General features: G+C 55.4%; 1 protein-coding gene across 10 annotated transcripts in view; it reads left to right on the forward strand.

The window, feature by feature from the left end:
* The window catches only part of COL13A1 (collagen type XIII alpha 1 chain), a 144,323-nt gene that overhangs the window by 93,962 nt on the left and 30,120 nt on the right, over positions 1-20,241 (forward strand). For all 10 annotated transcript variants that reach the window (XR_013994938.1, XM_081073525.1, XM_081073517.1 and 7 more), the window contains exons 15-24: positions 217-243; positions 1,018-1,053; positions 11,715-11,759; positions 12,601-12,633; positions 13,330-13,356; positions 15,831-15,884; positions 16,780-16,866; positions 18,394-18,447; positions 19,566-19,610; positions 19,996-20,064. Coding sequence is in view for 9 of the 10 variants with exons in the window: in XM_081073525.1 (XP_080929651.1) it covers positions 217-243; positions 1,018-1,053; positions 11,715-11,759; positions 12,601-12,633; positions 13,330-13,356; positions 15,831-15,884; positions 16,780-16,866; positions 18,394-18,447; positions 19,566-19,610; positions 19,996-20,064 (477 nt within the window). In the remaining variant the exon portion in view is untranslated. The remainder of the gene's footprint in view (positions 1-216; positions 244-1,017; positions 1,054-11,714; positions 11,760-12,600; positions 12,634-13,329; positions 13,357-15,830; positions 15,885-16,779; positions 16,867-18,393; positions 18,448-19,565; positions 19,611-19,995; positions 20,065-20,241) is intronic.

Genomic DNA, 20,241 nt, shown 5'->3' on the forward strand with positions numbered 1-20,241 from the left:
GCGCCCACGTAGCTCCAGAGAGGGATCTAGCCCGTTATCCCCACGTGCCCTCAGCAGGTTTCAGATACCTTCCCAGGGTCCTCTGTCCATCATGTCTAAAACCCGTGATAGCTATTCAAACACTGCTCTATCCCCTGGTCTCCACTGTAATCATGACTAACCTCAACTGTTTACCAGTGGAACCCATGTCCACTTACCTTTCTCTTGCTTCCACAGGGCTTTCCTGGGCCTCCTGGACCAAAGGTGAGGGCCCTTGTGGGTGATGTGGGGTGGGAGAGTTTCCTGCAGGACGTGGGAGGCAGCACTGAAGAGCGCTGAGTGGGGCTGAGAGGGGTCTCAGCTGAGAGATGGGTGACACTTGGCTTACTTCCAAAACACCGCCCTCCTCTGGGGAATTCGTGACATCTCACAAGGATTCACTTGTGTGTGCTCCGCCGAGCAAGTCCTATGGCTGGTATGGAAGGTGCGGTTGTACCTTCAGGGAGCTGATACTCTAGCTGGCAACTCAAGGTTGATGCCCGGGACACTGCCACTGCATCCCAATAAAAGAGTGTTTCCTAACGGGTCAGAACTGGAAGGGACCTTCAGGGTTATCTGGTCTCTTGTGCAACCCTACCTGGAAGCCCAGGATGTCAAACAGATTTTCCCTTTGAAGCTGGGGACCCTCGGGCTCTAGAGATAAGAGGTGACAAAGCCAAACCATGTTACAAATATGGAAGCTGAGGGCCCTGGGACCATATGACGGGTCCATGTTGACAGAGAATGAGTGGTGGAACCAAAACTGAAACTCGGGTCTCCCACCAAGTTGACCCTTCCCGCCGGCCCTCTGCCTGTGCAAGGCGGGGACTTGTTCTGAAGAGTAGAAGAGCCTTTATTACTGTTACAAGGATGGCTGGGGGTGGAGGTTGGAAGGATTCAGTCTTGGGGAAGAAGAGGGATGGGAATGTGAGGGAAGAGAGCAAGCTGAAGTTTGGCGTTGGGAAAACCCCTCTAATGGTCTTCTCTTTGTTTTCCCAGGGAGACCCGGGGATCCAGGGCTACCATGGCCGGAAGGTAAGAAGGAGGGGGAGGGGAGAGGGAGGAGAGGGCCCCACCCCCCAGTGGTAACCCAAGTGGGGCTTCACCGTGGTGCACACAGGGTCCAGACTTTGTCGTGCACACATACTTTTGCACACACACTCGCTCAGCATGAGCCTCATAATGCTTGTGAAGTTGGTTGAACAGGGGTTCATGTCTCCACTTGGGGAAGGAGGAGGCTCAGGGGGAGCAGGGCGTTGTGCAAATCAGTGGCCCAGCTGGACCTCAGACCCAGAAGGGTCTCCCCCGCCAACCGAGGTGGCCATGTCTGTAGCAAGGCAGGTCAGGTTCTCATTGCCCCCCACCCTCACTAAGGGCCTGGTAAGTGGGGGCCAGGCAGAGGTCCGTGTTGAGCATGGTGGGGGCAGTGGGGGGAGGGGTAAATCCCAGCCCGGCTCTCTGGCAGCTCACAGGCCAGAGAGACGGGATTCCTACACAAATAACCCTGGTGAAAGCAGACTGTGCTAACTGCTACCATCACAAAGCACTGTATGAATACAGGGGGGGTGGAGAGATTAATTCTAGGTTGGCAAGAGTTTGGGAAGTCTTCTGGGCGAAGACAGTCTATAAACTCAGTCTCAGTGAATGGGTAAGTGTATCAGTTATCTAGTGCCGTGTAACAAACTATCCCAAACTTAGGGGCTTAAAATGACAATTTATTTCACATGATTCTGTGGATTGGTCATCTGGGAGTTCCACCAATCTCCCCTGGGCTCACTCATGCAGTTGCATTGGATGATGGATGATGATGGGTGGAAAGGCCAGAGGGGCCAAGACAGCCCCTCCACATGTTTGTTGATTGACGCTGGCTGTGGGTTGGGTGTCTCTGTTCTCCTTCACGCAGCCTCTCGGCCCCGATAGACCACACAGCTTTCCTCATAGCATGGGAGGCCCAACGCAGTGTTCAAAATGGGCAAGTCCCAGTGTGCGTGTATCACATTTTCTGATGTCCTATTGGTCAAAGCAAGTCACTTGGCCAAGTCTTTCGGGTCAGTGGGGTTGCAGGGAGGGGACTTAGCCTCTATTTCTTCTTCTTGTGGGAAGAGTAGCAAAACATTTGTGGCCATTTTTTAATTCACCACTGTGGTCCTTCAACCAGCAAATTTCAAGGGAAATGGCATTTTAGACAGGGAAACAATTTGAGCCAAAGCCCAGAAGTGGTCATTACAGTAACTATGGTAAGATAAAAATAATCTTAACAAAAGTCACCACTTACTGAATGCCTACCACGTGCCAGGCTGTCCTTCCACATAACCTGCATTATTTCTGATCCTAAGACCACCCTATGAGGCAGGTTAGTCTCCTACTTACAAATGAGGAAACTGAGGCATGACTCATAAGTGACAGAGCAGGAATTCAAGTCCAGGTCGGGGTCTTTCCCATGGTACCACCTGCTGCAAGGAGCCCATCCCATCCTCCAGACCCCGCCTGGGAAGGCTTTGGAGCCTTCGAGAAGAAGAGAAGAAGCAGGAAGAAAAGGAGAAGGAGGGGGAGGGATTTTGGAAAGGGAAGAATCACTCTGGAGAAGCACATTCCACGCACTCTGTAATCGGGCAGCTGCCATCACCACATTGTTTTACGGGTGCTTGGTGAGTGAAATGGCGAGACCTGAGAGATCTTTAATTAGTTCTGCATAAACTGAGAAGTTTGTATTGTGTCAGGAAGTGAAAATTATAGCCCCCGCGTTTGCCTCCATCCACTCACACGGACTCACAAAATTTACTGCCTCCTGGTGCAGCGCAGGGTCGGTTTTCCCATTAGCAGCCAGGCCAGCAATCTCAAGCTGCAAAGAAACTGCAGGGCCAGCCGCGGTTTCCCTGGGCTCGTGGCGATACCTGCCACTGGCATCCGTGCCATGGCAGGCGTCTGCACTCTCCTGCCAATTAGAAGTCTGGTTCATCCAGAAAGGAGCCTGGGAGTCTGTGGTCCTGAGGATGGAGAGAGCTCGGCTTAGGGCTGCAGTGTCGTGATGACAGAGGGCCTGATCCCATGAGTGTGACAATCCTGGCGTCAGATTGAGGGATGAATCATTCAACCTTAGCTGCATTGGATTTGCAAAGAAAACCAGTGTGGTCCTGCTGATAGAGAAGCAGCTCCTGACCCCTGGAAGCCTGCTCTGGGGTGAGAAGGCTCAGGGCTGCTAGAAGGCTCCAGCATGGAAGGAGGAGCACACTTCTTCAGCAGGATTAGAGGTAGCAAGTGCTTATGGGTTCCTAGGGAGGGAGGGAACCCCCCGTCACCAGAGGTATTCAAGTGGAGGCTGGAAACTACGGGTCTGAGATGTGTTCAGAGAAGCTTCTCTATCAGATGGGAGACTGGATTCAAATCCCTTCCAGCTCAGGGAAGCTATGGCTTCCTGGGGACAGAGTTGGTTCTCCCCCCCCAACCCAGAGAAGAGACGTCCTGGCTTAGAAGGAGTCTTGGTCTCCTTAAGCCTTTGTCCAGGTCTTTCTTCATCCGCACCCAAGTTCGTCAACAAGCATCACTACCTCAGTTATCCCCAGTAACCAAGAAGGCCCTCCTCCCTTGTGCTCGGCTCTTGTTCCTCACGCTTTCTCTCTGCCAGACCAACCCCTCGGACTTTCCACAACGGCCCTTCTGGAATCTGCAGGGACTGAGGCTGTTAGCTCCCCGGCCCACACTGCCTCCCAGGGTTTCTGGAAGGCTCCTGCTGCCTCCACTTCTCCCAGCCTGTCTTTTCCGTAGATGCTCCTGGAGCCACCAGGTGGTCTCAGCACCCTCATCTCTGTGCTGGGACCCTGGTCCTGTCGTCACCTCAGCCACACCTCCTTTTCCAACAGAAACCAGAGGATATGCACTGGGGACCAATGGCCAGCAGCAGAGGGTCCGCCCCCAAGGATTTGGGGTCAGTCCTCAACATCAGGCAACTCTCAGGAGGCCTCACGTCCCCTTCCCACTGTGCCAGCCCCACTGGGGCATCGTGGCTCCAGTGACCCCCTATGCCCAGGCAGAAGTTTGCTTCCCATCAGAACTCTGAGGTGAAGAGACTGGTGCCTGAGAACAAGTGCAACAACACTTCACAGGGCTGGTTTAGCCGAAGGTCTCTCATTCCCCGTCTCGTTTGGCCCTTATCATGCATGGCCCAGCTCATTCTCTCCATTGCCCAGATGAGCTCAGAGAGGTTACCACTTTGCCCAAGGTTGTACAGCTGGTGAACGGTCATGCTAGAATTGGAAGCTAGGTCTCATGATTCTCACCCTGGTGCAGAAGTGAATGTTTTCTCAGAGAGATCCCACCCAGGCTGCGCTAATGGTGTACAGACCCCCGTCCAGTGTGGTTTTCTGGGGTGTGGAAGGTTTTCCCCCGAGTGTCCTTCCTTTGTCCATCAGTCCTCTCTTTTCCTCTTTCCTTCCCCTCTCTGCTCTCTGCTTGGAGTGAGACGTGGGGAAGAGGCGCTGACATGAAGGGCAACCCAATTATAGGAGCTGAGAGGAGTTTGCGCCCCACCGCGGGGTGGGGAGCCAGTGGAGGGGGGTGAGAACCCCGAGCCGGGACAGGGGCCATGTGGCTGCCCTGTGCGTTCAGCCTGGGAGGGGGACCTGTAGGGTACCTGAGGGACCCTCCACATCTGCTTCGATTGCTGAATCCCGGCAACTGGACACACATGCAGGGAGGCCTTTCTTTCAGCCCCGGGTGGACTTTAACTCTCAGCAAAGATGTTGCTCAGTCCTGTGCAGTTTGCTATTGATTAGTTCCGTCCACCACCAGCAGCACCACCCCAGCAGCTGGACGCAGCCTGGCAGCCTCCCAAAGCCCAGCCAGGCCAGTGGGGCAGGCTTCCCACCAGCTCCTTAAGATCAAAGCCCAGTCTGGCCAGTGGGCCCGTGCTGCCCCACCAGCCCCACGTGGGGCCAGCGCCGCTGCCTAGACAGACACTGCGAGCATTGTTGTGTACCCATGTGGTACCTATTTGATCCAAATTTATGACATCGATCTACTTTAAATATGTTGCAAAACGCAAAGTGTGTTTAAAACATTACCACCCAGGCTCTCTTTCAAGAGGATTGATGAGTATTGTCAGACTGTATGTGGATCACAAACCTGGTGAGAGCTTATCTCTAAGCGCATCGGAGCTGGGCTTCTGTCTCCGCTGTGGGGGTGGGGGATGCGTTTGATGCATGTGGCGGTCTGGGTGTTCAGCCTCCGTCCGGGATTGCGTGGAGGACGGTAGCTGAGCACACATTCCCCTCCTGCAGGCTGCGGGCTGTGCGTTTGCAGACCAGAGGAGGCAGGATGTGAGAGCCTTGTGCTAGAGCAGCTTATAATGCAGTCCCTCCTCCTGGAGGCTGGGGGGCTTATGAGAAGGGGAGGGGGGCCAACGGGCCCTGCGGTGGGATGGCTAGGGCATGGGGAGCAGAAGCTCACCCACCCAGCGCATCTCAGCCCTCAGGCCTCGGCCAGGCCACCCCTTCTCCTCATCAGTCCTCGGTCCTTCTACAAAAGGGCGTGATCATTCTGATCTGCCCGTCAGAGTAAGGGACCACGTGGGTCCCTTACTTCTGCAGAATGAGAGCTAGCATTATTATATCTACCGTATGGGGCCTCTTCCACGTGGGAGGCTGTGTAAGAAGCACTTCGCATGTATCATCTCGCTGGACCTTTATAATAACCCTGTGAGGTAGGTTTTAGTCTTATCTCCGATTGACAGATAAGCAAACTGGGGTTCACAGAGGTGAGTCCCTGATGGTCTACAGCTAGGAAGTAGTGAAGCCAGGTCTGTCTGACCCCGAAGCTTTGCTCTACATGACTTCACTACCTGGATCTTTTGAGCCCTGGGGGAACCCCATGATTTCCAGGAGGCCTTCCCCGCTTCTCCTTCACTAGAAAGAAGAGGTGGGAGTTGAGCTCTTTTCCTTCTTGTGAGAAAAATGTTGTGGCTGGATTCAGGCATTTCTCTGAGCCTCCCAGTCTGTCTGAACAGTACCTGGAGTGTTTACAGCAGAAAGCGTGGGGCACTTGGTGTGTTTTAGTTGAAGAACCAAGGAAGTGGAGTGTTTTGCCCATTGGCACTGATTCCACCTGAATGATTCCTGCAGGGAGATGGCGTGGCCCCAGGACTTCCAGTAAAGCGGGGAGAAGGCAGCTTGTCTCAGCCCTTCACCACAGCTATTCCTGAAACTTTCCTGCACCCCTCTGGTTCCCGGAGAACCTGAGCAACCCCAGGCTTCTCTCTGGCCCCCATGCAGCACAGAGCTCTGTACAGCTGGAAGCTGTAGACACAGGAGCCTTCTGGTGTGGGGACAGCACTTTCTTTCAAAGCCACAAAATCCCAGTGAGGACAGCCAGACCATTTAAATTAAAGCAGCTCAGGGAGCTGAGGCCTGGGCTCCAGATCTGAGGCCCCCTGGGTCCTGACAGGACCCCCGCTCTGCCTGTCTACAGCCCCCCAGCCTGTGCTCTCTGGGCCCCATTTCTCCTGCACTCCCAGATCCCCAGGTTAATTAGAGCTGACTTTGCTTTCTGGAACTGACTACAAAATCAACCGATCTCAAATCAAGATTATAAGCCAGCCGCCTTTCCAAAGCCTGGGCTTCGATGGGGCGCCTGACCCCGGTAATTCCCCAGATCACTTCCTGCCGGCCCTAATTACCGGAGGACCTGGCATTTCCGTGGTTCCAGACCTCTCCAGTCTGGAGCTGGCTAGGGCAAGGAACAGGGAACTGAGCTGCCTTTTTCCTGGAAGGGAGTCCTGAGAACCAGTGAGGGGAGATAAAGACATCAGCCCTCCTCACCCACCTTTTCCAACCCAGGAAAGGGCCCTGGTCCAGGCCTGAGGCCTGAGCGGCCTGCTGGCGTGCACCCCAGCCCTCCAATCCCCACTCTCAGACAGGCCTTTCTCCTCCCCTGCAGAGAACAAAGAGCCTATGTGTGGAGCTGCTTCAGCCCAGCCCCCCGACCCCCCACCCCCAGAGCTGGGCTGCAGCGGGCCTTACGTTAGGGAGGTCCATTCATCTCCCTGTGCTTTTCTGGCCTGACCTTTGCTTGGCTAGGGAGCTGACCTTGAAGCCCCCCACTGCCTTCCAGACTACTGTCTTCTTGCCAAGTCCCTGTTCAACAAACAGTAAATCACCAATTAAGAGGCCGTTCCCACTGGACAGGAGCATGGCCCGTTTGTGCCCCTAGGAGCTCACTTCCATCCTGTCATCTCAGTAAAAGATGGATCCTCGCACCTGGAAGGGGGACCAGCATAGAAAACCTATTAATACTGTAGTGTGTGCATGTGCAGGGCCCAGCTGGAGAATCAGTGGTATTATAAAAGTTGGGGCTGAGATGGGCCCTCAAGGTCATTCAGGCAGCCCCCCTCTCTATCCAGCTGTGCTTACCTAGAGCTTTCTTACCCACAATGACTGAAATCTACTGTGGGGACAGAGTCCCAGAGAGCAGTTTCCAGGCTCTCGACCTCACGTGGAAGGGTGCTGGCTCAGGTAGTAGATGGCCATCAGCTGTGACTAGTTGGCCATCAGCTGTAACCGGTTAGCCATTAGCCACTAATGTAACTGCTGTGGCTACGCTGCTTAGTTGCTTGGCAGAGAAGCGGATGGCAGATTGCGGATTGTGTGGCTCCTGCTTCCTGTGTCTCCAACCCAGCCACCAGTGAGACTATAGTGGTATGACTGCCCTATCTGTGACGCCGTGGGTGTTCCTTTCTGGCCTCACCATGTCCTGCGTTCTTGTGCAGGGAGCGGGACCAGAGTCTCTGCATTACATCTACCCCTTCTGGACCAGCAATCAGGCATTGGTTGTCAGCACCAAGATTAAAGAGCCAGCCCCTCCCCGGGGTCACAGTCCTGGTTCCACAGCAGCCTATGCCTTCCATGCTCTGTGCACCTGGGCAAGACCCTTTGCAATGCCCAGGCACCCACTTCTCCACGGCAGGATGACTCAGACTGGGTGTCTGAGAACCCCTGGGGGAGCCTCTGGGGTCCCCGCTGGGAAGACATGGGAAAGCAAAGGTAGAGGGGATCAATTGGGGCCCTTGGCCTTTGAAAGACTAGGAGATCTCCCTCCACACCTAGGACGGAGACATTAGTGAGTCAGTGGGTCTAAATCAGCCCAGTTCCAAACTTAAACTCTGAACAGGTACACTTTTAAGAAGAAAAATGGGAAAGAAGGAGCCTCTAGATATGCTCTCACAAAGACATACCATGAGGGAAAGCTCTATGAACAGTCCTTGTCCTCCTTTTAGCAATAGCTGCCAGAAACCCTTCCCCTTGCTCCCTGCAAACGAGTACACTTACCCCACAGCCACTCTGGAGTCCTTGACAATGACTCTCACCCCTCTCTCACCTCCATTTATTCACTGTCCAGGAGTCAATGTCTTCTGGTGTAGGACCAGCCCAGTTCCCAGTTCAGAGGTCAGATGGAGACAAGCCCTGGAGAAAGGAAACTGATGAGAGTAGACTGACCCTGCAGGAAGGGGTCAGCGGGGGCACCCCTGCTTCCTGCCCAGCAAAGGGCTGAGAGTGAGGGCAGTCCTGACCTGGGGATCAAGGGAGCCTGGGTCATTTGCAGACTTAAGAGACTTGACCCAGAGGGGAGGGAAGGGGCGAAGGTCAGCCACACTAATGAGGAGGGCTTCCTCCTTAGGAGGCTTCAAGGGGCCCGGCTTTCCCTGGAGGGTGTGGTGTGTCTTTACATACAGGCCAACAAGGGCTAAAGACAAAGCCAATTAGCTGGAAAGCCTGGCTCCCAGGTTCTGTTCTGCGTGGCTCCGGTGGAGACTGGAGACAAGCCCAGAGACGAGCATGAGCAGAGCCCACCCTCCTCCCTGCTGAAGCATCCGCAGCTGTCCTTTGGGGGCAGGAGGGGACAGACACCCTAGAGCCAGTTTTACCCAGAGCTAAACTCCCTCCACCATGGAGCCTTGTTCTGGAGCTGCCAACAGACGCAGTGTCATTTCCCCAACCATGGCCTGTTTCCCTCTTACGGGCCTCACACAGGCAGGCCTGAGGGTGGAGGGAGAAAGACAGAGGACAGGGGCAGGTAGGAGGCACCTAGTCTAATCTCACTTAGCAGGTGAGGATCCTGGACCCAGGGAGGGAAAGTGGCTTATCTGGATTTACACGGTCAGCCTTTCCTGACTCCAGGATGAAGGGAAGAGTAGGACAAATGGGAAATCCCTAAATAATCAGGGACCCCCAAGCTGACCTCCCACCTATACTCCCCACCCCAGAGGACTCAGGCACGTTGGCATGTTCGCAGGGGATACTGGTCCTCTGAAGGAAAGAGTGACGGGGTCTTGGGCTGATGCTCTTGCAGGGCTTTGAAGCCGGCGTGGCCGCCGTTGCCAATCTTCTGACAAGGTCCTTTGGCGTCCTCTGCTGGCCACCTAGCAGATCTGTGCTGGCAGGCAGCTCTTTTCTCCGGTGCCTGTGGTTCAAGACCCAGGCCCAACTCTGGGCTGAGCTGCCCTCACATGCTGACCACTTCACCCCTATGGGGCACAGACCGAGGGACCTCCAGTATAGAGGGGATTTGCTCTGCTTGCAGCCTGCAGAGGGTGTTTAATGGAAGCAGAGGGCACATCAGCCCATCTGATGCCGGAGTTGGCCTGGAGAAATAGGTACTTGGGCTTCAGCAAACAAAAGACCTGTGTTCAAATCCTTGTTCTGCATGACCTTGACAATCATACTTGGCCTCTCTGAGCCACCGTTTGTTCATGCGTGAAACAGGAATAACATCCACTCCCACACTGGCGGGGATTCTTGGAGATTAAATAGAAGAAAGATGTGAAGCCCTTAGCCGGGTGCCAGCCTCGTGGCAGGTGTAGTAAACGGCCATGCCTTTCCCTGCTCTTCCGCATTAAAGGAAGTTCCCAGAATGTAGTGGCTCCGGCAGACCTGTGGCACTGGCTTGTCTGTTGTGGTCACTTCCTGATTCCAGCTCACCAGCCCTGACTGTGGCTCAGAGGTCTTCATGGGTCAGGACAAGGAAGGGCTCCTGCGTTTGGAGCTAAAGAGTCTGGGCCTTTTTCAGAATTCAGAGACTTGGCCCAAAGAGGATGGAGGTGAACCAGCCCAGGCAGACGTGACTTTGCAAATGCCCAGTGGTCCCTGCTGCACTGAAGATCCAGCACTGGGTTTGGGGCGCAGCAAAAGGCTTCATGGAGGAGATGGTGTTTGAGCAGGGCGCCCAACGATGAACAGGGTGTTGGGTTGAGGAAATAGCAGAAAGTCATAGAATCATGAAAATGGGTAGTGTTTTCAGGGAAACAGATGCTGGGTGTCAGGATGTGAGGTGATGAGGCTGGGCAGGAAGTGGGGGTAAGTGCCATGCTCAGGAGCCTGGCCCCTTTCTGTGGTCCGCGCCGGGCACTGGCCGTTTTGAAGCAGGAAGTATTGTCTTCCATCCTGTGTGCTGGGGCGCTGAGCTGGATGCCCGTGTGGAGGCTTGTCCTGGAGGAGAGAGGTTGGAAGTAGCTCTAGCCTTGGGAGCCGAAGGGTGGACCAGGGCTGCTGTAAGATGGCAGGGAGGGAAGAGGACAGCTGGAAAGGTGGAGACCAGGTGGGTGGGACAGATTCCCCTTCTGCCTGCAAGCCTGTGGGAATTGCAGCACGGCCTGAGGCCGAGGCACTCAGGGAGGGAAGCTGGGCGTGGAGCAGGGGCTGTCAGCGTTCTGTGTTGCCATCCACGGCGCTGGCCTTCCCGTACAGGACGCTGCACAGCACTCTGGGCCCTGGCGGGGGTTTCATTTGGGGCTCAACTCAAATGAGAGAGCTGCCTTCCTTCCTCCCCTGCGCGCCCACCCTCACCCGGGACACAGCTGCTTTATCTTGATTCACCTACTCTCGGCCCCCCTTTGTCACCGGCTGTTATCTCCATCCTCATCTCTCCCTGGTGTGTCCTTCCAAGGAGGGAAGAGTACGTGTCTGTCCTTCCTGAGCTCAGCCTCCTCTCAGAGCTTTAGAATTTTCACGGGAAGGTAAGAGCGGTTGAAGAAAAAGACAGGACACTGCTAAGATGATACAGCTTACCTCACAATATCCTGGAGAAGCAACAGCTCTCCACGTGTCTCAGGACAGCTTCCAGGAAACACCCTGATCCATCCATAGTCCCCCCAAAGTACAGGCGGACCGTCTGCCACATGGGGCCAAAGCCCCCGTGCCCTCAGGAACAGTTAGACCCAAGGAGCCCCAGAGGAAAAGGAGCCCCGCAGGAAGAAGACAGGTGCCTGTGGAGTGAACGTGGGGCCAGAGGTCCTAGGATTGGGAGGGAGGGCATGCCATGGGTAAGTGGCCCGTGGGCCTCTCCCACCTGCAGCCCTGAGTCCCAGGCCCGCCAGGCACTGGCTGGTGCTGCGTCTTGAACAACTCCCCCTGCCTCCCACCCCACTGGACTCGGCCTCCACTGGTGGCCTCTCTCTCTGGGGACCTTTTCTGCACTGTGACCTGTGACTTGGACCTCTCGCTCTCTATGGGTTCACATCTGAGAGGAGTGGTCCACAGTGGCTGCCAGAGATAGCACGTCCTCACAGCTCATCGTGAGCTGGACAGCCGTCCCCAGCTCCCTGACCAACCGTTCTCACTGACATCCTTGCAGGCCGTGCTCCAAGGGCTCAGGCCTCAGGATCCTGAATCTGGTCCTCTTCTCATCGTTTCTCTTGTGTCTTCCTTCAGGGAGAACGGGGCATGCCAGGGATGCCGGGCAAACATGGAGCGAAGGTACCTGCCTCTCCCCACACTCCAGGCAGCCCCCTCTCCCAAGCTCCTCCTCCTTCCCACATCCCACTGTGAAGCCAGGGTGTGCATTTCCTCCCCAGCCCTCTCACCAGACAGGGCTGCTCCTGTTGGACCCCTGAGCTGTCACTCACCAGTGCCCTTCTGATGAGGCCAGGCCACCTCCTGGGCATCTCTGTGTCATAAAAAGCTCTGTGCAGTCCTGAGACCCTGTGGGGAGTAGGGAGCCCCTAAAAATCACCTCCACTTGGGATTTACTAAGCCGTGTGCTTGGCAGCCTATTCGTTTCAAAAGTAGATGGTCTTGGGCTAATGTAGACATGGGGTACACTGCCAGCTGCTCCCCTGTCCAGAGAGCGTCCTTTGTGGAGAATCCTGCTGACATACGCTGGGGTGGACTATACATAATGACGTCAGCCATCTTCTCCTCTTCCCTTCCCCAAGGCTCTACCCTCTTTTTCCCCTCCCGTCTCCTCCTCCTCTCCTATCCCAATGAAGCTCTCCCCCCACTACCCCCCAGGGATGCCCCTATCTACTCACCCATGGGCATCCTGCCATGGTCCCCACTGGGTCCCCCAGGAGGACCTGGGAGCTGGGCAGGTAGATGGAAAACCTGGGGAACCCAGTTGTGCCGCAAGCTCCTCTTCCTCAGGGACCCCTCTCCCTGTGCCGATCTCAGCAACCCACCTTTCTCACGAGTCTGGGCGGTAGGCAGAAGTGAGCCGTCTGCCCTCTCACCTTCCCAAGGGGAGGCTGGGCGGCTGACCACCTCCTCCGTGCTTCCCCCAACTGCAGAAAGTCTCCATGCCTTTTCTTCTCTCTGCCAGGGGGCTCCTGGAATCTCCGTGGCTGGGGAGAAGGTCAGTAGAACGCTGTATCTCAATACTGAGGGGCAGGATGGGAGAAATGGAGAGAGGGGGGCAGAACAGGGGCTTCAGGGGCTCAGTGGGGTGGCCATTGGACCCATGAAAGGGCAGATAGGACTGGGAAACATTTATCCTAAAGCAACATTTTTGCCAGATGCACAACTTGAGCGACTCAAGCCTCGCAAGGAAGTAGCAAAGGGTTGGCAGCCTCGGCGACTGGCCGCACCCTCCGCCGATGTGCGAGGAAGCCAGCGCTGTCCTTCACACTCCAGAATTCCGCAGCTGCATGCTTGCAAAACTTTAGGGAGGACAGCGGGAATCCTTCTCCCCACCCTAACCACCCATCTGGTTGGCAGACGGATGGGTGGGGACACCCCAGCAGCACACGTGCTCCATGTGGCTCTCCAGCAGGTCTACTTACAGGGACACAGTGTGGGAAGCAGATGCCCATTCCATCCTGGCCCTCCTCCTGGGTGCCTCACGGACACCCGCACCTGCCACACTCATCACCTAGGGACAGAATAAGGAAAGGCCCGGGAGGCCTCCTATGGCCTGGAGCCTGAGGCTCAGGCCACTATGGGCACGTGCTTCACCTTCCCCCAGAGTAGCTCTGCTCATTTGTTCCTGTGTCTGTCTGTCTGTCTGTCTCTCTCTCTCTTCTTCACCTGAGTCTTCTTTTTTTCCACACAGGGTGAGCCAGGGACCCCAGGAGCCAAGGTACTGATACAGAGAGAACATTCTGGGCTGCATGGAGCATCGGGTTTCCGGTGGAGGTGGGAGGGGCTGCTGTGCTTTTGCTCTTGGTCCCCCTGAGGCTGGCCTGGGGCTGGGGACCTGACCCAGCAGAGGAGAGCCTACCAGGGAAGGGCCCACTTGTCAGGAATGCACTGCCAATGCCTCCCTCTCCCGCCCAGTCCTGGCCTGGACAGTTGGCCTGCACACCAGCTCCGGCAGGCAGTGACCACTGTCCCCTGCACTGCCAGGACTCTGTCTCTTGTCGTCTAGTTCATTAAAAGATGCAACGTGGTCAGATACGTTTGAGAAACAGGAGGATAAAAATATTACACAGATATCTCTACTGCAGGCCTTCTCGGAGCCATTAATATGCTAAATGTGCATTGGGAGGCTCTAAAAAGGTAATAGTTTGTGACCCATTTTCAAACTTTCTTGACCAGGGCATCCTGTTTTTCAGAACAGTGTCTTGTAGGACTAGTATTCTGGAAACACTGGTTTATGATCACTGTCTATTATGCCCCTCACCATTCTCCCATCCTCTCATGAGTGATTTTCTCTTCTTACCCCAAAGGGAGACCCAGGAGCAGCAGGGAAGCCAGGGCCCCCAGGTTTGCCGGGAAAGAGGGGGCAGAGGGTAGGATACTGTGTCTCTGAGTGTGTGCCCCTTCATCCCGGCCTCCACTGGTCCCCCCCTCCCTACTTCACCCCCATGGCTGCCGTGCTGCCTGCAGTGTGCTATGGGAGCATGCGTCCCAGGAAGAGGGGAGTGCTGGGAAAACCTGGCAAAACTTCAGAAATTTGTACTGTAGAGCACACCCTCCCTCCCCGAAAGCCACTGGTTACCCAGGAGGAAAACCCCGCAGGAGGAAGGAAGGCCCTCTCTTCCTGCAGCCCACTCCCCTGTAGGATAACACTGCATTCTTTCCCTGTAGACTTGGCCTGTTTCAGGGGATGTCTGGTAAAGCACAGCCCAGGTACAGCAGGGCCAGCTAGGGTCCCAACACTCACTGCCCTCCTGTCACCTGGGCCTTTACCAGCTTCCTCCCCTTCCTTGGTCAGCTTCAGGCCACTTTGTCATTCAGCTTCTACCCAAGGGCAGGTGGCAAGGGAATGACCCCCAGAGACTTGGTGTGACTTCTTTTGTGGCTTCAGCTGGAAAGGTCATTGAGACCTCTGAGCAAATTATGACTCAGGGCTCTCAGTTTATATTATTACCTACGTGAACCTCCAGGCGTCAGGCTATGGAGAGTGGAGCGTCTCATGCTGACTTGGCGGGGTGCTCTGGGGGGGCTCTCCTGATGTGGGACACTCGGTGAAGGCCAAGTGAAGTCTTGGTGGCATAGAGGTGAGGAGACCTCCATGCTAGGCCAGCTCTGCCACTGACGCGGGGAGGGGTTGTTCACTGTCACGGAGCCTCTTTATCTGCCCTGGGAGCAGGCTCTGTGACTCCCGTCCTGGGGAAAGGAGTTCTTCAGGAGTGGAAGAAGCTGGTGAGGGACGGGTGGTAGTTTAATGGGGCTGTTGTAACAAAGGACCACAACTGTGTGGCTTAAACTACAGAAACGTACTGTCTCGGTTCTAGAGGCCAGAACTCTGAGATGAAGGTAATGGCAGGGCGAGTTCCTCCTGCGGGCTCTGAAGGGTAATGTGTTCCAGGCCTGTCTCCTGGCTTCTGGTGGTTTGCTGCCATCCTCGCCGTTCCTGGGCTTGTAGAAGCCCCACCCCAACCTCTGTCTTCAGCCCCACATGGTGTTCTCCCCGCATGCATGTCTGTGTCCAAGTTTCCCCTTCTTATAAGAACCAGTCATGTTGGAGTAGGGGCCCACCCTACCTCAGCGTGACCGCATAACGTGGCTAATTCCACCCTCAATGACCCTATTTCCAAATGAGGTCATATTCTGAGATACTGGGAGATAGGACTTCTACATACAAATTTTGGGGTGAGGGGGTCACAATTCAACCCATAAGAGAAGGCAAACTTCTCAAAATATTCCTCCAAAGAGAAGTTCTGGTTATATGGTTCTTGTCTTCTCGAGAGGCAGGGAGGAGGTGGGCAGAAAGCTCTCCCTGGAGACCAGGAGCCTGTAATGGCTAGACATTGTGAACATGAGAAGAGCATAGCGAAAAGGAAAAGCTTCCCCAATGACTGGCATTCCAAACTGTTCACCTCTCCCCAGGAGATGCCCCAAAGGGACGGCGTGAGTGCTGAGGGCCCAGCCCCATGGGACAGGAGAGCAATGATATATATAGCCTGTCACCCGTGTGAAGTGGCCCAAGACAGGAGGCAGGGCCTGATGGGCTTCCTTCAGGAAGTGGAGTCTTTCAGAAAGCAGCCCACCTTGGGGCAGGGGGACAGGAGAGAGGAGAACCAAGGCCCAATGCGGGCAGGGTGGTGTCTTCACCGGCATCCTGGAGAAACAGACTCTAACCCTACACTGTCTGCATTTCCTCCACAGGGTGAGAAGGGGGCTGCCGGCTCCCCTGGGCTACTTGGCCTCCTGGGGCAAAAGGTGGGTATCGACCAGCTCTGAATGGTGGGTTCTGTGTAGAGGCCTTGGCCTCCGTCCCCACCCACATTGCTGGCCCTGCACATTCATAGGGCTCAGCATTCAAGGGGACCCTCCCAGGTGGGGGGGAAAGCAGCTGGAACACAGCCAGACTCTGTTTCAGAGAAGGAGGGTATGGGGTGCCACATGGGAGTCCTTGATTGACCGAAAGGTGCCCGAATCCCGAGAATTCAATCGCTATGACCTGGTCAGATTTCTTTGCACCGGCTCTGAAAATGTGCTCGATGGTACATGAGCTCCATGAGCTATTCCATTTAAAAAAAAACTAGAGGTCAAATAAGTGTGGGGAGAGCTGTGTAAGAGGCCTCCTTAGAGAGGGCACCTCCTAAGAGGGCACCTTAGCCTGTCAGAGCTCTGAACATTCTGCGGTGAAGGAGCCTGCAAAGCTTCATTTCATTCCACCTTTCTGAACATTCTTTGACCCCCAGACCCTTCCCCCGCCCCCCCCCCCCGCATTCCAAATATTTTCAGCTCCCTGAAGGGAGTGTTCCATGGAACACACTTTGAGAAACACTGCTGTAGCCCCAGGTCCTGCTGGGTCTCTTATTTGAGCTCCAAACCTGTTCCCCTTCGGTAGCCAGCTCCATTGTGTCCTCAAATCCCATGGCTGTATCAGACCAGGCCAGGCTTCTGAAGGCTTCTGGTCCCCAGCCATCCCGGTGCCCACATCTGGTGACCAGACCCTTAATGCCCACCCCCAACCCCTATGTTCAGCCTAGACTGAGGGACAGTCAACTGCCTCCACTCCTCTGAACTGTGAGGGGAGAAAGACAGGGATCAACTACCTCCCTCCAGAGCCAGCTGGCCCCAGTATGCTAACTCTGCTTCCCACCCCCAGGGAGAGAAAGGCGATGCTGGCAACTCCATTGGAGGAAACAGAGGGGAGCCCGGCCCTCCAGGGCTCCCCGGGTCCCCAGGGCCAAAGGTGAGTCTTCCCCTGGGACCAGTGCTCACAGGAACTGTTTGCCTGTGGCCTTTCTCCTCGGCCCATTCTTAGGGACTCTAGCCTGGGCACCTTGCCTTCTTAGTCTTCTGCTCCAGATATGTGGTTTTTCCCTTGGATTCTGGAAAGGTCATTTGGTCTGAGCTCCTGCTTCCAAACGGTGACTGACCATCCAGGAGACGTCTCCCCCAGGGCAGCTGGATGGGCTCATTGATTCAAATGGCTATGTCACTGAGTCAGGGACCAATGGCTGCAGGACCTTCGGACAGTCAGAAAGGCCCCTCCCTCACCTGGGCTCTGAATAAGTCAAAGGTCAGAGAGCTGCTGGGCCCCTGCCTGGTGCTGGCACGCTGCAGGGAGAAGGGGGTGGCAGCAGTGAGGGCAGCTGCAAAGGGGACTGCCCATGCTTTCCTTGCCCTGGGTGGACGCTGCAGGGGTGAGATTTGGGTTTCCTAAAGCAGATGCCCCCTGCGTTGCTTGGTGTATTTCCGTGCACAGGAAAACAAGGGGGTCTCTTCCTCAGCTTATAAGGGAAAGATTAATTACATCATTGGCAGCGATACACACATTCATTCCACTGACTTATCAAGGGTCTATTATGGGTGGGCTCTGCATGGGCAGTGGGGCTGCAGAACCGGCCCTGGGCTGGCCCACAATCTAGCAGGAAAAACAAACACACAGTTTGCAGGAATATAGTGCAGGGAGCCAAGTGATGCCCACAGACAGGCAAGGAGAAGTAGCAGGAGGGGTCTCGGGCTTCCCCCGCCCCGTGTCCTATGACCTGTGGCAGGAACAGAGGCCCCCTGGCATGAGCACCAGCTTTGCCAAGCTGGGCTCCCGGACAGCCCCAGTATTGGAGTTTGTCCTGCTGACCCCACACGGCATAGGGGTCTTGATTTGGGATTGGAGAAACCTGGTCACTATTATTCCTGCACCCCGAAACAAAAGGAAGGGAAAGCTAGAAGATTGTTCCCCATATCATGTCCTCTTTCCAGGTCCAGGCAAATGTTTACTAAGTGACTTCTTTGAAATGGGCCTCCTCCTATGTCCCCTGGCCGTCCTGTCCTGGGCTTCATGGAACACACACACACACACACACACACCTTCACTGTCCTCGCACTCTCCCAGACAGTATGAGGTGTGCCTTTCCAAGTGCTCTAGGCTCCAAAATGACCCGCCAGAGGCTGCTAGACATCCACAGTTGGGGGCCAAGACAGAACTGGGCACATGTGTGTTAACTGAGAACTAGGGAGGCACTGGCTGGGGGGTGGGTGGCGGTGGACACCAGCAAGTGGTACAGAACTCCGAGGAGATAGGAGGGCTGCCTGGAGGAGGTGAGACCCAGGCTGGGCCCAAGCGTGGGTAGGAGTCAGAATGGGATGAGTTAGTAGAAGCCAGCAGGGAAAGAGACAGAGGCCCAAAGACACTTAATACCCAGGACACCAACTGCAGGACCATCTTTTGCCAAGCTGCCCTGCATGCCCTCATCCCATCTCTCTCCTTCCCCAGGGAGAAGCTGGTGTCAATGGCCAGGCCGGCCCCCCAGGACGGCAGGGAGACAAGGTACAGAGGCCCCCAGACCTGAAAGCTACAGGATGAGGTTCAGCTTGGGAATTCAAGCCCCAGCTCAGAGATAAGAAGTCTTGGCCATCCGGGTGGTTGGACCCCCAGGGCACAAGGCTGACGGGCCATGACTCCTGCCTGCTGTCTCTTCAATGAGACAGCGGTCATGTAAAGGCTGGCCCAGCGACAGCACACTTGGGCTGGGGGGTGACCCAGAACCCCTGCTCTGTTAGCTTCCAAGCCACTGAGAAAGGGAGACTTCTCTCCAGCTACTCCCTGTGGAAGGCTCAGGGGGGTTGCCTCACAGGTGTACAATGACTGAAATGCTGGGGGGTGAGGAGGTACAGGGACAGGTGACCTGCAGGTGGCAGTGGCTGGACGCTCCATGAGCTAACCAACTGCAGGATCCTCAGGAGTTCAGTTCTAGTAAAGGTTTCATTTTCCGTAGTTTTTACTTTCTACCTTATTTTTTTAATTGTCTTCACTGTTAATATTATCCCAGAACAACTGGAACTGTGGTTTGTTTTCACAGTTTACCCCACAGTTCTATTTATTCCCTACAGTTCTGTCCTATTTCCAATAAGAAAAGAATCCCCTCACTTCACCCACTCAGGGAGGCTGGGGATTCCTAATACCTTCCATCCCCCATCCTCCCGCGTTTCATCCTGCCGTTTGGGTCTTTCACAAGCTGAGGGGCCCGTAAAAGAACTACATGGGCTCTTCAATTGGTGAAAAAATTGAGTGCTTGAAACCTGAACAGAACGGAAATAAAGAGGAGCAAAGGGCCTAGTCTCTGTTCCCAAGGAGGCGGCTGACCTAGGGGTCTGGGAAGAGGTGGCCAAACAGACGCCGGTGGAATCACTAACAACTAACGCAGGAAAGTGTATCTTTAAATGCAAAGATGGAGGGAGCTTGGAGGGAGAGAGGAGACAGGACACATGCCTCTTGATAGAATAGAGCCTGCGCTTTAATGCACAGGGAGCTCTGCGTCCTCATGGCCTGAGCTGGGATGAGCCTCCGGGCCCCTCCCGGGCTCCTAACGCGTGGCCCCTCTGAGGACAGCAGGTTCTCTTGTACCAGCTTTATCCCCATTTCACTCCAATTTTGTCACGCAATAGGGGGAGCCTGGAGCAGCTGGAGAACAGGGACCAGCTGGCCCCAAGGTACGTGCATGTCTCACCCAGAGTCACAGCACTGCATCTCGCCTCCCTGGGGTCACAGAGTGAAGGGCCTGTCCCTGGGATCTGGAGGGGGGTGAGAGGGGATGAGCATGCTGGCCCCTGAAAGGAGGTCTGGCATTGCAGCCGTGATGGGACGCGTCTTCTCCAGTCCGTCTAGTGCAGCGTTCTCACAGTTAAACTGGGGTATCCTCTGCCAGCATTTGGAACCCCCTGCTAGGCTCCCCCTCTTGCTGCTCTGGGTCCACTTGTGTGTAGCCAGATGCAGCCAGTGTTGCCTACGGTCCCGTTTGAGAGACAGCAGTCAGCAGTTGTCAGGTCCCTGCTGGCCCAGGTCCTGGGTTGAGGTGGCATGTGTCTCGTCTTGTAGGGCTCCAAGGGAGAACCAGGGAAAGGAGAGATGGTGGATTATAATGCAAACATCAACGAGGCGCTCCAGGTGAGTGGGGGCTGGCCCAAAGACCGGAGATCTGGAGGTGCCTGTGGGACTCTGGGCTCTGCACGAAGGCCCGAGAAGGGAGCACTGCAACGCCTGGATTAGTGTCCCCATGGCCAAGCCAGTGGGCAGGGCTTCCGGGACTCCTCCCTTGTGTGTTCTCCTTTGGTCTCCCACTGT

The sequence above is a fragment of the Rhinolophus hipposideros genome, assembly GCF_964194185.1.
Source record: "Rhinolophus hipposideros genome assembly, chromosome: 15".
Classification (NCBI taxonomy): Eukaryota; Metazoa; Chordata; class Mammalia; order Chiroptera; family Rhinolophidae; genus Rhinolophus; species Rhinolophus hipposideros.